This window comes from Castor canadensis, chromosome 6 (genome assembly GCF_047511655.1).
Source record: "Castor canadensis chromosome 6, mCasCan1.hap1v2, whole genome shotgun sequence".
Taxonomy (NCBI): Eukaryota; Metazoa; Chordata; class Mammalia; order Rodentia; family Castoridae; genus Castor; species Castor canadensis.
Genome location: NC_133391.1, coordinates 86393632 through 86411618, shown reverse-complemented (window position 1 = coordinate 86411618; position 17987 = coordinate 86393632). Strand labels below are relative to the sequence as shown.

The 17987-nt window shown below is 36.8% G+C and overlaps 1 protein-coding gene and 1 non-coding gene across 6 annotated transcripts in view; one reads left to right on the top strand and one right to left on the bottom strand.

Moving 5' to 3' along the window:
* The window catches only part of Efna5 (ephrin A5), a 275816-nt gene that overhangs the window by 10275 nt on the left and 247554 nt on the right, over positions 1-17987 (bottom strand). For all 5 annotated transcript variants that reach the window (XM_020175022.2, XM_020175017.2, XM_074076998.1 and 2 more), the window contains one exon: positions 90-155. In XM_020175022.2, coding sequence (XP_020030611.1) covers positions 90-155 — 66 coding nt within the window. The remainder of the gene's footprint in view (positions 1-89; positions 156-17987) is intronic.
* LOC141424497 (small nucleolar RNA SNORA4) lies at positions 8240-8383 on the top strand. Its single transcript, XR_012449410.1, has one exon. It is a non-coding gene; the product is annotated as a small nucleolar RNA SNORA4 (small nucleolar RNA).

The following is a 17987-nucleotide window of genomic DNA, read 5'->3' as shown; positions in this document are numbered from 1 at the left end:
TAAAAAAATGTTTTACCACTGTGAGCCAGACCACACGATAAAGCATGCGTGGTGAAGGGACCCTCCGAAGCTTATTTGAGTGAACTTACTTGTTGGTCTCACAAAGACTTTGAGCTTTAGGCAGGACCTTCTTCCATTATCTGGGATTGCAGAGGCTGGGATAAGATAAAGGACAAGAGAGAAAGGAGAGAACAACAACCCATTATTCCTTGTTTTCACATGTAAATAGTCTACAAGGCACTCTTTCATGAACAATAGGAACATACTCCAATTCTTGTCAGAAGTTAAAACAAGCAGTTACATCAGATTGATGTAACTGCTGTAGAAAGGGCTACTTTCACATCCCTATCTTCTCTTTTCAATACAATAAAGAAAGAATCATGCAAGAATGTGGATAATCTGTGAAAAAAATACTTTGGACTTTTATTTCAAAAGCATTTCCATTTAACTTGATCTGTTATCAATTTTCTCTAACACAAGAGGATAACGCTTGAGCCCTCTTGTTTTGTGAGCCACCCCTCCTACATAGCAGGAAAAGGGGTCTACCAGAGGCCCCTAGGGAAAGCGCTGGCCAAGACCAATAACAGATAGTTACAAGGCAGACTTAAACATGACCTATTTCTGCTAGGGAAAGCGGAGCTTTGTCCGTCTTGAAAGCTTGTCTGTCAGTGCTCTGCAGGTAATTCAATTAGAGGTTTTATTCAGAACTTGGCTCCACTTTCTATATGACTAAACCGAGCCCAGCAATTTCCAGCATGCTATTATAAGCACAATATGCTATTGAGAAAGTACTATGTTGCAATGGTACATTTATTTTTTAAAATTTGCCACAGAGAAGGATGGAATTAATAAAATAGGCTTACCAAAACATGGCAACATGTTTCAAGTTATAAATCATTTGACGAAGAAACTTTCTTCTTCTCTTTAAGATAATAAGATTGTAAACTTTCCCCTACGTTTGAAAGATTATCTCCCCTGAGTACTCTCAGCATCATGTCAAAGGGCTTCCCAAGGGTGGGGAGACCCTCACAACCACATGTGTTTACTAATGCATTCTAGAAATGACAAAAATTACAGAAACAAGTACCACATACTTCCCTCCCTATGTACTTGCTTCAAGTGGTTTCTTTGTTCAGAAAAAACAGATGACATCAATCAAAATACACATGGCTTAAGATTAGTTTGGTAATATCCATAATATCCAAAGTGACAAAGAGGGGACAGCATTTGTGTGCCTTCCCTCTCTTTCATTTTTAACATTAGTTTTCATGGGGAACCCAGAGAACAAATATGCTTACTTTGCAGGTAAAAGAATTCAAGACACAAAACTCCAAACCAATTTTACATGAACCTCCTTATGTAACTACCAATCCATGTAACTATCCTGGAGGAGAACTTACAAATTTGCCACCTAAAAGACTTCAAGCAGTAAAGGACCCCTAGTGTTATTCTTCAACACCTGTTGAATCTTTTAATTTTAAGACAAAAGTGTAGAAAAAAGATGTTTCAGCCCTCCCTATCTCCCCTGGTCCCTCTGACAAGCAGTTAAGGAGTGCTAACAGCTGGCTTTGCTGTAGGCTTTCATTAAATCAAAGTTGGAAAAACTCCCTCTCCTGACATTTACAGTAACTAGTGTGTTATTTAGGGCACAATATTTGCACTCTGTGGTTTGATCCAGGAAATGGTGTCCTTCCTGTGGACCCCAACTGCAAATGTGCACGTCACAAATACAATACACATAGGTGACTCCACTTCATTAGAAAAACCACGGGTTCTTGAAAGAGTGCATGTCTTATTCATGAGATGTGGTGTGAAAAAGTGACACATGGATATTTGCACTGCTGTGCTGTAGATTTCTGAGCTGAAATGAACTCACTTCAAGCCTTGTGAACTTGACTTGCCACATGCAAATAGCTGATTTTACACATGATACTGCCAGATAAGCAGGCTCAAAGCAGGATCAAATGTTTAATTGTTTCAGTGAGGAGCCTCTTGGATTTAGTACAGGTCTTTCAGATTTGCACTAAAGAGAAATAAATCCAAATAACCCAAATAATCCAAAATTATTGTAGGATATATTGGAGTAGCTAAACAGCAGTAAATGATAAGTCATTCAGGAAAAAAAAAATCTACAGAGTTCTCTCGCAAGCTTACAAGGAGGGATATGAGCCTTAACTAGTGGATGAACTATATTCTTCTATGAATTAAAAATATCCAATGTATTTATATAAAATAAACACCTCTCTTTCCCACCAACCTTCCCCATTACTTACTCATTTCCTATCACCAGGAAACCTGTAGCAATGATGACATGACTGATGCCTTGTGATACTGTTTGACGACTACACTCTAATCTTTAAGGAAAACTTACGAGCAAAGACTTCATGTGAGCACATGTACAGACTACAGGTAAATGTGTTGACTCCACAACATCTGGCCTGTGTGCATGGATAAACTCTTAACCCTATGAGCCATCCTGAGTGGTAACCTTTTCTTAGGTCAGTATAGCTTGGGTTCCTATAGCATGGAAAGATAAAAATAAAACCAAAACATTTTTTTAACAATTCCATATACCAGCAAAAGCCCATTTCTTAGGAAGTTTTTATAAAGTGATTATATGGCTTTATCCCATGTTAAGTTCAAGTCTCTTAAGCCCATTTTCCTTGGTTGACAGGTGTAGGATGCCTTTATACCACTTAAAGTACAGATGGTTAATCATTGGTAATATCTAAAGATATAAGGTAATAAAAAAGTGCTTTACTAGTCAGAAGTAAACAAAAGGCAGAAAACCGAGCATTAAAAACACAAACTAAAAGAAGAATTGAAATATGTAATATTCCCACAAGTAAATTTAGAAAGAAAATCCTTTCAGGATCACTTACGAGCAAAAAATAGAGCTAAGGATGGAAGTGAGGGAGCAAAAACTTAAAATATGCCTGGCTTTTGTCAAGGGGTAGGGAATATTAATCCCTATGACTCTATAGAAATGTCACACTAAATGATCAACTAACTTTATCTTAGTCAAGAGAAAATTTATAGATAATTTTACATATACATTCTATATACAATAAAATGTCTTGTGCTGCTTTTCCTACAAAATAGTCAATGTTGAAAACTGATAGCTAATAATTATCAAAATGCATTTTATATTACTTCATTTCATTCATTTTTTCAAATACTTTAAAAATTCCTGCTATATGCCACCTTTTTATTTATAGGCTGTGAATGCTAAGATGTATAAGATACTGTTGCTGCCCTTGTGTTGTGCCTTTTCCAGCTGGGACATGAATATGAATCACACTTGGAGCACCTGGAGTGGTCCATGTGATAAGCAAGATTTACATGAAGGGCCAGCACAGCTTTGAGCAGGATGGCTCTGTAAGCTGACCTGTTTATCTAAGGGGCTTTCATCAAAGGGCCTCCAGAAACCAGTCAAAAATAACAGCTAGAATGAAAGAATTAAAGCACTTCATCCCTAAGTTCCCAAATCACAGCTTTAGCAACCAATAAGAGTTAATAACCTGCAAAAGGTAAAAACAAAACAACAAAAAAACCTTGACCTCGAATTATTACTATAAAGATACATGTATTTTTCTAATAGAATTTTTCAAATTAAAATGAGAAATATTTTAAACAGTTGCCACAGAATCCAAATTCACATTTCTTCACTTACTTTACTGCCAAAAATGTATGGTTGGAGTCAGGAAGTTGGGAGTAGGGATATGGAGACCATTAAAACAAGCAAAGTCTCCCATTCTATTATCTTAAATAGCATCTTTATAAATCAATCCACAAAGTCCCTTCCCCCTAATGAGCTGCAAAGTACCAATCAAAACCTTACAACATGTAATAAAACACAAGCTGGGGGCCCTCTCTTTCTCTGTATTTAGAGTACCAAGCTAATAAGGCTATGAGGGCCTTATTATCACCCTCTATTCCTTATATTCTTATCGCCATGCTATTCCTTGACCTCGGACAGAGGCTCTAACTTCAGCCATTCCTGAAAACCCATAGCTTTGGACTCACACTTAGCCAGTATGGTATCTAAGAGGGATCACACTGAAGGCCTGAAGATTAGTGCTTATAAATGCCACATTTAGCATTGCAAATATATGTAATATTTAAACCATAACTCATTATTGGTCTGTCTTTCAGACATAGCAAGAGAACGCTTGCATCATGCTTATTCTAGGCAGCTTCTGACTTGGGTCTCAATGACCACCTCCCTACGTGTAGGCAATGCCCCATCTCCTTCCTGTAATCCCTTCCCCTTGAGATTGGGCCAAATTTAGTACCTTGCTTCTAATGAATAGAACACAGCAGAAATTACAGGTGTCACCCCTGATTATATTGCAAAAATCTGTGACTTCCTTCCTCATTCTTTGGGCATGAAGCAGCATGCCATATTGTGGATCCTCAATGGAGACACCCATGCAGCAAGAAACTGAAGCTGGGTAACAATCACATATGCTAGAAAGTGAATCTTTCTCAGCTGAGCCTAGAGGTGACTGCTGTTTCATGAGAAACCCAAAAGATCCAGCTGAGCTGAGCCTGGATTCCTGATGCACAGGAACTCGGAAATAATTTTGTTTTAGCCACAAGCCTTTGGAACAACTGTTAATCAAGAGCTAACTGATACAGTGCTGTGTACAAACAAACCTGTGCAATCCCAGGCTTTCCACTGAAGGAATAAGGCATCTCAGCAGTCTGTGCTCCTACACAGCCATGCCCTTGCTCTTGCAGAGCTGCTCATTTCCCGTTCTGCTGCTATGCCTGAACAACTGGATCCCTTACTAGTTTACATTTCAGGCTACCGTTACAAGTCCACTTAAAATATGCCTTGAAGAGAGGTAATTATAAACTGCTGTTGAAGAAATACTACAAGACACATCTATTTGTTCTAACTCCAGCATTTAAAAACAGTTTTTCCTTTTTCCTTCTCATGCAACTAAGTTTGTTTTTCCTAATGTAGTCAACCTGTGCTGTTCCTTGCAATTAGCATGATGTTTCACTTCAACTCCAAATGCTGGGTAAACCTAAATGAGTTTTGATACAAAATGTGAACTTAAATCCTAAGAGAGAATGAATGCATTTCATCAAATATGAGAACTGAAATGGGAAGGTGAGCTTTGAAAACACCTAAAGTGAAAGGATGTTAAAATAAGGTAAATTTTCTCTTACTATAAAAAAATTCCTATCAGTTATCTTACACAGGTCATCAAATTAAATATAACCGCACAACTTCAGGCAACTCAGAAGTTCCTTGATAATGAAGGCACTCAACATTCTTCTTCATGAAGAACCGAAAGGTGTTGGGCATGCCACAGTGGCTCACACCTGTCATGGGAAGCATGAATGGGAGTGAGAACCAAACTGGCTGGACATAAATGTGAGACCTATTTGAAAGCTATTTCAAAGTGAAATGGGCCGGGGGCATGGGTCAAGTGGTAAAGTGCCTGCCTAGCAAGCTCAAAGCCCTGAGTTCAAACCTCAGTAATGCAAAAAAAAAAGTTTGGCAGAAGAGAGGTAAGATTGTTGTGTCACATCTATTTCACATTTCAGGCCCAATACCACACAGTTAGAGTCAACTTTGACATTTCTGCCTAACCTTACTCAGCCTCAAATCTTAATTCCAAAGGCCAAAATTCTTTTCCTTCACTGTGTCCCATGCCAATTGGGATACTTTGGCAAGTTTTATTCTTAAGAACAGTCAGCTGTTTTCTTCTTTTTGAAGGAATGAGCACGTGTGTGCACATTATAAATACAGTTCCTATTATGTTTGCCATAGGCAATATTTCCCAATTTGAGCAAGTCAAAAGAAAAGATAGGTTATTATTTGTTAGCAGGGCACAGTCTTTCCCCCTGTAGGTTTTTCATGTAGTTTAACATACAATATAAATATATGCAAATTAAGCAGGTGAAGGCAGAATTAAGCATTAATATTCTCCCACAATAAATGCTGAAAGAGTAGGCCTATTTAAGTACAGTGGTACTGGAAATGTCCCCCAGAATTTAATGAATCAATAAAATCCATTTTGTATACATGGGTGAAGGGTGGGGAGGAGAAGTGGTGGGAATAGGCTAGAGATTAACCAAAGCCATATGGACTTCTCTGAAAATGGTTACCAGACCTGCAGAGAAATTCTAAAAACAAAAGTTAGGCCTCTTCTTAGGGAAGAATACCACAGCAACAATTTGTAACTGGCTATCTGTCTTTTTGTTTGTTTTTAAAAGGTACCACAACACTTAATTTTCATATTAAGAACAAAATTACCAGTTAAGATGGGATACATCACACCTTTCTACCTACTGAGATTTAAAAGTCACATATATATTGTGGTGTTGATGATTGAACCCAGGGATTTCTGCAAGCTAGGCAAGTGCTCTACCACTGAGGCCCACCCCTAATCCAAAAGTCACATGTCTCAGTCATGGGCTCATGCCTTCAGTTTACAGTTTATGGAGCTCCCTAAGAGCAACCACAGGAATTGCCTAATTTGCCAACACATTTTACCTGTTGCAGCCACAGCATCTCAAGACTTAAATCACTGGCAGGTTAAAGTCAAGGTCCCAGATATAAAAATTGGAAAGGAGGTTACTAAATATGGAGACCTTGGAGAAATTAAAAATACCATGTAAATATTAGATTCTTTGATATGGCTCTGGGGATGTTTCTTTTATAAAAACTACAAAGGCAAGAGGGATGTGTTTCCCACAATATAACAAGAAGGGTGGAAAAAATGTATTCCCTGAGCTAAAACTTGGTTTCAATACCAAGGGACTGTAACAGGGAACAAATAATTAGAGGAGAGTTCAGGGCAAGGGAAGTAAAATAAGTTCCAGCTGGGCAGGCTCAGACAAAAGAGAAATGGGACTACCACCCATCCCACCCATTCCTCCCACCCCCATCTCTCTTCCCCCTTAGGCAAAGTTCTCACTGCAAACACTAACTTAAGTATTATTTAAATTCCAGCAGCTAATTCGCAGTAGCTCAATTACTTTTTCTTCACAACCTTAAATAAATGTGGAGGACAAATTTCTTTCCTCTGATTAACATAGAGGGAATAATACAGAGGACACAATCATGCATACGTGCATATTATTTGAAGTCTGAGCAAATTTTTATCTGCTTTTAAAAGCTCAATGAGAATAAACCTGTTTCTACTGAAGAAGAGTCTGAATTGTCTCATATACTTTGATGTCCATTGAGTTATGAGCAAAAAATAACCTGGATTTTGGAGAATTACTTTTAAAAATTCACTATAAGAACTTCCAATTATTAAGGAGAGAGTGATAGGGGTTGAATATGACCAAAGTATATTATATGTATGTATGAAAGTAGCATAATGAAACCCTTTAATAGCAGTTAAAAAGTGTGTGGGGAGGAAGGTGGGTTGAGAAAAGCAATAGAGAGGTGAATTTGATCAAAGTACATCATATGCATGTATGGAAATATCACAGTGGAACCCCTTTACAATTAATATACGCTAAGAGAAAGTTTTAAAAAGAATCATTTCCAATTCTTTCTAAGGAAAATCTAGTTCACTTCTATAGCCACGGGGGAGGGAGGAAGGAAAAGATAACATTTAGCTATCACCATAATTACTTTAAAAAAATTCTAAACTTAATTAATTAAATGTTGCTCATTTTATTCTTAGATGTTTTCCTATTTTTCAAAAATCACTGAACATCTTTGAACAGTTAGAAAAAACATAAGTGTCATATTATCAACTAGTATCCAAGAACTACTCTCTGACACCTGGTCTTGCCTGAGGCTACACTATTTTAAGTGACTGTCCAAAGCCTTTAAGGTCAGATGACTTTTTCCTTCTTGTTTGTGGTGAGTTTGGTGAAACTGCTATAACAGATAGGTATTATCTGACAAAAACAAAACCAAACAAGCAAAAAAAACGTAAGCAGAGGTAATTAGGAAAATTCTTCTTCAGCTGGAAATCACATAAAATTTGATGTCTATTAAGTTATGAGCAAAAGCAAACCTGGAGTTCAGAGAATTATTTTTAAATTTCACTATAAGAAGCATTTCCAATTTTTAAGGAGCAAGTGATAGGGGTTGAATATGACCAAAGTATATTATATGTATGTATGAAAATAGCATAATGAAACCCTCTTGAAATTGTAAAAAAGTGTGTGGGGCATGGTGGGTTAAGAAAGAGTAGTAATAGGTGAATTTGGTCAATGGACGTTATATGCATGCTAATGACAACAAAAATAAAAGCTCCTACCAAAAGTCAATTTTTGGTGGGGAAGGCTTTTTAATAATCTTTACTAACTTGTGTTATTTGGGAGAATAAATATGACTACACACTCCGTAGTGGGCTATACAATTTATTTTACAGTTCATGACTATTGTGTGGCCTATGTTACATCCACAAAAAATTTTAAAAAGCTCAGATATGGGGCAGAATTCCTAGAATCCAAAATGTATATCATTCCTTCTGCATAGGCTCCTTGCGCCACTGTGTGTGATATGCTATTGAGGTGATTGTTAGCTGATACTCAAAGCCCAGGTCCTCCCCACCCTTATCTATTTTTACTGAAATAACAGAATGAGGTTATCATACAGCACTAATGGAGCATGATAAATTACCAATAAATCATCAAGTTAATACAATTAAAAGAAGCTCCCAGAAAAATATTACTAACTCTTTGAGGCTTTCATAACCCAACCTTTAACTTAGTGGCTTTTGTATAAGGATAATGATGCTTTTAACTTTTTCCTGGTTCACCTTGTTTTGTGGCTTTGTTCCAGCTGCTTAATCTGCCTCTGCCTTAGTTTCCCTGAAAGTTTCTCCTTCTCAAAACAATTTTTAAGTATACTTACTTTAGAGAGAGGGACTGTAAAATTTTACAATGCACTTAGAATTTCAGGTGATAGATCCCTATAGATCTAGATTATTATTTTCCTATAGATTGAAATCATTAGCTTCATACTTATTCCTCCCTCTGCATGAGTATTTCCCAAAGCAAGGGCCCAGCTGGGAAATAAAGGCCAGGAAAAGCTTCTTTGTTCACTAGTTCTGCCTGCAAATATGTAGGAGAGGTAAGGGACAGGAATGGATAATGGAAATAAAAATCATTTATACGTCATGAAGAAAACCAGGGGGACAACTATGGCCCTTTTTAGCTTAAATTTTATTTTTTTAGTTTAGTTTTTGACACAGAGTCTCGCTATATTGCACAGACTGGCCTTAATACCTAGGTTCAAAGGATCCTCCTGCCTCAGCCTCTTGAATTTGGGACTACAGGTATGCACCACTGCACCCAGCTCTATAGCATGCATTTAAAAAACTGGATTCTACCATAGTCTCATTTGTTAGTGTTTGTGGGTGGGTGGGGAGTGGGCTGTGGTGGTAAGGAAGGTGTGTATGTGAGACTGTGCACTGAGGATGGGGTGAATGTTTAGAATTAGATAAAGTATTGGAAGATTATGTGTTCCTTTCATTTGATCTATTTAAAGAGTATGAGCATACTATTAAATTAGAGGGACAGGGACCAAAAATGAAGGTACAAATTCTACAGAGAAGTAATCAGGCTGAGCATTGAGACTGCATTTGCACCTCAAATAGCTTGACCCACTACAGTAATGTCATCAAAGAAAACCCATCCAGAGGCGGATACAGACACCACACCATCCCTAACCAGTCCACAAATATTATGCAACTTTATACTTCTTCTTCTCTTCAACATTCTTTTGCAAAATATTTGGGTAAATAAATATCAATTTATGCAAATCAATTTCTTTGGTTGGTTTTCTTAACCAGTAGGCCATGTTCTCCTATACATCTGTCACTTCTAGTAGGGATATAAATATCCATTGGTTTAGGATATAAGCTCCTAATGAAACTCTAGACATCTGAACAAATCAGGGTACTGTCTTTGAAAGGCTAAATTTTACCAAGGAGAGAATTGTTTAGGTACCAAGATTGCATACCAAAAAAGCTTTCCTTGATGGGGGTTTTATGTTGACAGAGTGAGTAAACTCAAAGCAATCTTAGGGACTCAGTTCTATTTTACTGTCACTGATTAAGACTAACTCCCATAAAGTGCATGGCTGTGCACTCCTGCCCATCACTACAGTACAGCAGCCTAGGGACTTTCATAATCTGGGTCCCAAGCTTGATTTCCTTCTTTATTCTTATACTCTTTTTTTCCCCCTTCAACACACTTCTGGCCACTTTCTCCAATGCAATAATCTCTTTTGGGTTCTTATAGCATCTATTTCTATCTTCCTCAGAGCACATACCCCATTCTGTTGCTTTGAACTGCTATTACATCTTTTCTCCATTACTACAATTGCAGTTCTACAAGGACAGGAACCATGCTGGGTTCTTGGGTCTGGGTAGTCCACTGCTTTGTTCGTAATGAATATTCAGTAAAGTTTGAAAAAATGAGAATAGAAGTAAAATAAAAATCTGCCTAATGCAAAGTGTTTTGTTGACCAACCATGAGCCAAAACTCAGGATTAGAACAAAAAAGAAAAATGGAGAAATGCCAATAAACTAAGAAAAAACAAGCTCCTTTCCCCAAAGATACTTTCCCTTTGCTATAGGCTCTTTCTTATGGAATGACCTTGGAATCTATGAACTAATAGTCAGCCCAAGCTACAGAGATATTAGAATTCAAGGAGGTAGCATTTTAATATCTGAAAGTGTATGGTCCTAACAAATACAGAGTAAAGGGATGTGTGTATCTTTAAAGCCAAGGATATGTAGAATCTAAATAAATGGCAGCCTAGGTAGAGGTTGCAGGCCTCTCCAGTGAGCAGGAGAATAAAGAAAAGGTGAAACCAAAGTCCAGGTGATCATGGGCTTCTTAATTAATGAGTTTAAAAAAAAAAAAAGAAAGAAAAAGAAAAAGTGGCAGTGGGCAATGAAAATCTCAGGCAAGGGTGAAATCATCCTGGTGAAATCTTGGTCACCAAGAAGCATCAGCAAGGTAAGGCACCTCAGACATTACATGAGCCTCTGACCCCTAAATCTATGCAGAGGGAAGTAGCTATCCTTTAACCACAGCAGAACTTAAAGACTAAGTATAGGCATTTAAAAAAATAAAAACCACAGAACTCAGATTTCCTGTATAAGAAACAGCATCAGTGAAAATAGAACATTAATACTTAGCAAGTATTAAAGTTAGACAACTTTGGCCAATTTGAGTAACAAGTCAGACATATAATTCCAATTTAAAATATATAATGGAAAAATTGATCTAGATTTGTGACAGTGAAATCTTAGTTTCCATACAATTTAAGAACATTAAACTCAGACAATTGAAATACTTAAAAAGGATAGAGTATTTTCAAAAGGCAGAGAACATTTTAAATGCAAAACTGTTAAAAGACTAAGTTTGCAAATGGAACCAAATATATACACTTATATTACTAAGATGTATAAGCTAATTTCAATAGGATAGATTTGAAATTTTAGGACAAATTCTTTTTAAGCATTCATTAGATTTAATAAGTCAAATGTCAAATTTTAAATACAAAGTAATATTTTAAATAGACTTTTCCATGAGCAAAGCCACACTTCTGTGCACCAAAAATTCATCCTGATACTGCTTTTCAGAAGGCACAAATGTTGCCTTCTCAGAGAAGTCTTCCATGTTCAATCAATTGAAAGCTGACTCCTTATTTCTGTCACCATATCCAGCTTTCCATAAGTCTGGTATAATGAGCAGTCATAGATTGGATTGTTTCCTGGTCTATTGTCTATCTCCTGATTAAGCTGTAAGTTCCAAAAGAATGAAACATTTTTAGTACACTACAGAACTTTTAAAATCTAACATAGAGGCTGGCACAAAGCATTTTTGAAGGAATGAATAAATGAATGAACTCAAAACTTAGTGAGCAAGAAAGTATTAGGTCCATATAGTACAAAAAAAAATGACCAAAGTTACCAATATGCTCTAGAATCCTGAGATCTTCACAGATTAATTTGCCATGTTTTTTGCTCTCTATGAATATTACTTTTATATTTCTTTCCTCTTGTGAATGGACAGAACAATCACACAGAGAGCAAGGTGAAAACTTCACCTACTTCACTGCTGCCACAAACTTTTGGGGAGCTTTATTTAGCTATCTGATTTGCCAGAAATCCTAGTTTAGCAAGCAGATAATACACAGATTGTAGCAAGATGGATAATAATAGGGGTTGACAAATTGCAATTATAACTTTTAAGATGAACTACATTAAATAAATCAGTGGTATATTTTTAGGAGCTTCTAGTATTTGAAGTTTACAGAATGGAGAAACAATTACCATACTTCAAAATATGATACTGTTTTTTAGGAAATTTGTGAGTTAGCATGTAAAAACAAGTATTGTATCCATTAGTCATGATATGCTAGTCAGTGTTAAACCAATTGTTTAATACCAACATGCTATTTAAAGTTTTAAAGAATCATTTATATTTCTTTGTGAACTCTACCTGTCATATAAACAAGATTTATTGCATACCTTGGCAATGGGAAGGGGACTCATTCTATTTTTCTTCTACTTCATGCAAGAAAACTCTCAGGTCAACTTATCTTTTTAATCTAATAGGTCTCTGTTGAAATTGGCTTTGAAGTTTGCTAATTACAAAACTCAACAGGGGTTTTTCCTTATTTGGTGTAACTCATATTTCTATTCATTAACCCCAGTTTTTAAAGAGATTAAAAAGTCTGAATAGAAACAACTTAAAAGTCTGAAGAAGGGCCTCTCCCCTGTGATACCTTGAGACGCTTCAAGTGTGTCCACGTACCATCTAATTACACATCTTCTGTGGCTGTAGGAAGGAAGGTAAAATATGTACATTTTGAACTTCCCGACTATGCAGTGAGGCAGGGAGATGAGAAATCAGTCAATTTTTTTTTCACTCTATGCATTGGGAAAATTTATGTCAACCTGAGTTACAAGGAAATCGGGATTCTGAAGGGCAATCCTGCTAGCTGCTTTTTGCGGAGCCAAGCCACTGGGTTCAGATGCTTTCATTCTGGTGAAAAGATCATTACCAGGCGGCTCCAGGGAAGGTGGCCCTCCTGTAAGTGTGCGCCTTTGTTATGAATATGGAACAGATGGAGCCAAATCTATCTGCTCCGTAGGAACAAAAACACTTACAACCCAGCTCTCTCTATTAAAGACTCTACTTAGCTCCTTTATACCATCGGCTTTCTGTGCACTGCTGTGAGGTTTTGACTTTATAGAAAAAGGCACTTCATAAAAGCAACAGTTCTTACTCTTAAACCAAAGTGGCCTAAGAACTAAAGAAGATGAATACATGGTTTCACCCACAGGACTCCTTGGAGATATGCAGATATTCAATTAGGGGTGTGTGTATGTGTATGTGTGTATGTGTGTGTGTGTCTGTCTAGGAGGGAGACTGTAGCCCATTCTGGTAAATGTCTGCATTAAAACAACATGAAATACAAAGGAGAATGATGAAGATGTCATGTTTCTCATTATGAGGATGGCATCTAATTGCACTAGCATAATAAAATGCCAGAATTTAATTTTGTATATATGTCTGTAAGGCTAGGGAGGGCTGTCTTGAACAAAAAATATGACTATACACAACAAAATCATGCAAGTAAACATAATTAGTAATTAGGACCTTGCCACAAAACAAGTGTTATATGATGTGTCTTCACTATGAAAAATAGTAATAATTATTTTCAGTATCATGCCTATTTGCTTTTATAACCTGAAACATATAAACGGGTAAAACCAAGGTCTGCACTTATTTATCATGCTGATAAGCCAAAAAGACATCCAAAAGCTGTCCCTACAATGTGCTGTTGCTGAGATGTGTATCAAGGCTTCCAGGTATGGAGGCACCACTGTAGGTGCACCTCCCATTGACAGCAACAGGGAAGAGGAGTGTCTGCCTCATTTCGTTACATTTATTATACTGATACATTTAAAGTCTGGCTGCTTCTTCGGAGATAATTGAAAAAAGAAATTCTGTGGCAGGATGCTTTGATTCTGACTAAATCAAGTCTTCGGGCAAATTTCCTCCTGCCAGTGGAAGCACAGCTTGCCTGAAGTCGTAACCTTTGTGGGAGGAAAGGAACTGGCCTTGAAGCAGATCATGAAGCAGATGTTTTATGCCAAATCAGAGTCTGGGGATACGTAGGCTACTGCAAATAAAACTCTTCTTCTGTCTGTTCAATCATTTCAATTCCCTGCAGTGTGAAATATGAACTTGCCAACAAATGGCCAGCGTGCTGTGCCTCACAGCAGGGGGGGAAAGTGCCACAGCTGTGCCAGAGACTGGAGAACTGGAGACACGCATAACATGTTCATTAGAACCCTGCGTGGCCAGGGCCTGAGCCAGGCCAGTCTGCAGAGCCATCCGCTGGGAAGCGGGAGGACTGGTTACTACTACCCACAAAGAGTTAAAGACACCATTTCCACAGAAAGGAAAAGCAAACTGTTGGTGATCTCTTTAACGATCCCAGAAGCTTAGACTTTAAAACAGAAACCAAAGAGCAGATCTTCTCTGGACACAAATAGAGAGAAAAAAAGTTGTGTGTTAATGATTTCACCTTCCCCTCCCCACCGACTTAATTAGAGGCCTGCTCTGTAAGCAATAAAAATAAAATAATGAAATAAACTTTAAGCCTCAAAACAATTTAAGAGAGATTGAAAAGCCCAGTGCAAGAATTTAGCTATCCCTGCCACGTATCAGAAAGATGGATTTGTGGAAACTGCCTGGCTTACCTGTTGCAGACAAATGCAACTCTAGTTTGTTCTAGTGTACCAGCCTTCTAGTTCATTCCAAATTAGTTTGATAATGATAAAACAGTTAATTCATCTCAAAGAGAAATGAGATCAAGTTTAAGTTTGAAATCCTTTGTAGTATATAGAACATACCTACTCATACATAATCTTACAGATATAATCCCAGATTAGAAATAGCCCATATTCAGTTCTATTGTGAGATTTTTCAAAGGTTATTCACATACTTTCTAGTGCCACATTTGTTCACATTTTAATCATGAGTTCCCTAAATAGAAGTCATTTACATCTGTAAACATTTCCTTGCAGTAGTATTGTGCAGTATATTCTCTCTATGCAAAGTTATTTTAAAAGGAAAACAAATATTAACATGGAAAAACAATCAAGTATGAGTGTAGGAAGGTAAATTAGAGGCTATAGAACCCCTAACCCCTTTATGTAACTTCTGAAAAATGTTTGAAGTTTCTCAATTTTAAAATACCTTAGAATCATGTAGTTTATTTTGGATGATGGATTATAGGAATACCACTCACATAATCCAACTCATGACCTAAATCATAGGACACTTGCAAGAAATGAAATGAGTTTGAAATAGTTTATTATTTTGAAATGAGGCCAAATAAGTACACATGATTCAAGTTTGAAATAACAGACTATTATCACAACTAGTGGTGACTTCTCATTAGTTTAACATTTCTAAAGGAAAGTTGTATGCAATAAATCTGTCATAGAATGGCTACAAATGATTGTTTTAAGGAATTAATAACAGGACTTATATTTTTGTTTTAGGATTCTTTTGGCATCAATTACTGTAGAATATTATTTTTTTATAATGTTTCTGTTGCTGTATGTAACTGGACCACATACAAATTAGAAACATGAAATTATTTCTTAATTGACATGGAGCTTGGTGGGGAGGAACCACATCTCAGGCTGCATAATACCCATAATATTTTTACAATAGCTATCATTTATCTATTATTTCTATGCACCAGGCATTGTGCCAGGTTTATTAAATTTAATCCTCAGTACAGGTTTTTGAAGCAGGTATTGTTCTCATTTTAGAGGCAAGGAAACCGAGGCTTAGGATAAGTAGCTAGCCAATATCATACAAAGCTAGTATACGACAGAATGAATATTCAGTTCCAATATATTGATGCCAAAACTATACAACTTCAGTTTACAGCATAAATCATACTTTTCTTCATGATTGCCCTACTTCATATATTTGTTTCATAACTTCTCAGAAGCTCTTTAAAAGTCCTTCCAAAAAAAAGTCTAGGGGGAGGTTAAAACTTGGTAGAACTTGACTATGTAATCTTAACTATTTGCAATACGTTCCAGTAAAAACCACATGGGGAACGGTGCCTGTAGAGACATGCCCTATGAATATTTCCTAATCAAGTACATGTTATAAAAAAAGCCTTTTAATACTACATTACTGTAACTGATATATTCTCAAGTACCCATATGTACTATGGTAGGAGGAAATAGGAAACAAAACATAGTAAGCCAGTGTTCCAAAATGAAAACTGGGAACACTGGCAGTGTTGTTATTTTTATTTACTCCTTCATAGAAAGAGAGATTTCCCAGGTTAGCAGTGCTATCTCTGACCTCATGGCATATCCCCTGAGAATTGGGCAGCACTTGCCTGCTCCCACATTTGACGTTCTTTATCCTTGGCAAGGAGAAAGAAACCAGTTAACAACAACATGACAAAAGAACCAAAATAACACACAGAGCAGAAATTCCTGTTATCAAACCCAATTGTGGGCTCTATCTGGGTAAGGGGTCTACTGAGCTCAAACCCAACTGCCTATGTGCATCTAGACAGAGTCAAGGGCCTTTTCTGATGCCTCAGAAAAACAACAGATACAGCAGATTCACTAATTTTTATCTTAAATTTAGTAGGGCTGTGGTTGGTAATAATGTGTGCCCAAAATATCTTTCTATTTATTTTCCTGCAATATAGGTATTTGATCAATGAATGTCCTATTCAGTGACACATGTAACATTTTTCTGCCTCCCCCCATTCCTTCCCTTAACTGACTGAATGCACAGGTTCTCAACCAATCAGAGAAATACAAGATTTTGCCCTATTCTGGACAAATGGACAAAAATCCAGAGTGATCCTGTGGGAACCAAAGCTCACAATGCTGCCTTTCTGTTCAAACCCTCTGATGATTCCTATCTGACAAGAGTGAAATCCTAGATCCTTGCCATGGTCTGCAATGACCCACACTCCAGAGCACGTTTCTATTAAAGCAGGGCTTTTGCCCAGTTTTTTTTTTTTTTCTTGTGTTGTATTCACAGAGTCTAAAATACTAATACTATCTGGCCAGCAGATAAATGTCAATAAATGTCTGTTGAATGACCCAGGGAAGAAAGAAAAAAAATAAATGAATGAAAGACAAAAGTCTATGTAAATGCCTACAAAAATACAAGTTTGGAGCAGAAAAAGTAAAAAAGAATCTAATAACTAAGTAGCAGATGAGTTTCACGCAATGTAATTAGGCCCGTATGTCTGTTATAAATGTGAATATGGGGCTTATTTGTCAAGATACAGTGGGGTTTTCTTCACATTCAATTAAAATGCATTAAAACATATTTGTATAAAGTACCTTTGAGAAAACTACTAAGAACCTGGTAGTTATTAGGCAGATGCTGGCAAAATATCAGATAAGCATCAAGCAAAACAAAGAAGGGACTTAATTTTTTCTCAGTGGCCTTTGTTTAGAGTAAGGCTGAGTATCAGCAGCTAGCTTGATTAGTCTAAAATGCATGGTAAGGGAGGGGGTGGGGGCAGTGGGGAGAAATGAACCAATCCTTGTATGCACATATGAATAATAAAAGAAAAATGAAAAAATAAATAAATAAATAAATAAAAATGCATAACAAAGTGATGGGGACCTCACCCTCCTCATCAATATCTAAACACTGAGCAGTTTTTAATTCTTAGATCAACCTGAACACTTAAAACCACAGAATGACAAGACTCACATGTGAACCCATCCTGTTCAGTCTCCTCAACTTACAAGCTGAAGAAGCTATGCTGTGACATTTTGGAGAAGCCAAGTAACTCTCCAAAACTCAGGAACATTTATAAAAGGAAAAGAGAAGGGTTCATACAAACTACCTGGGACAAAACAGAACAATGCAATCACTACAAAGCTTCTCTTAAATACTAAGAACCAAATTATTAGCAATTAAATGTTTAATGAATTCATATAATAATTAGCTTTGCTAAA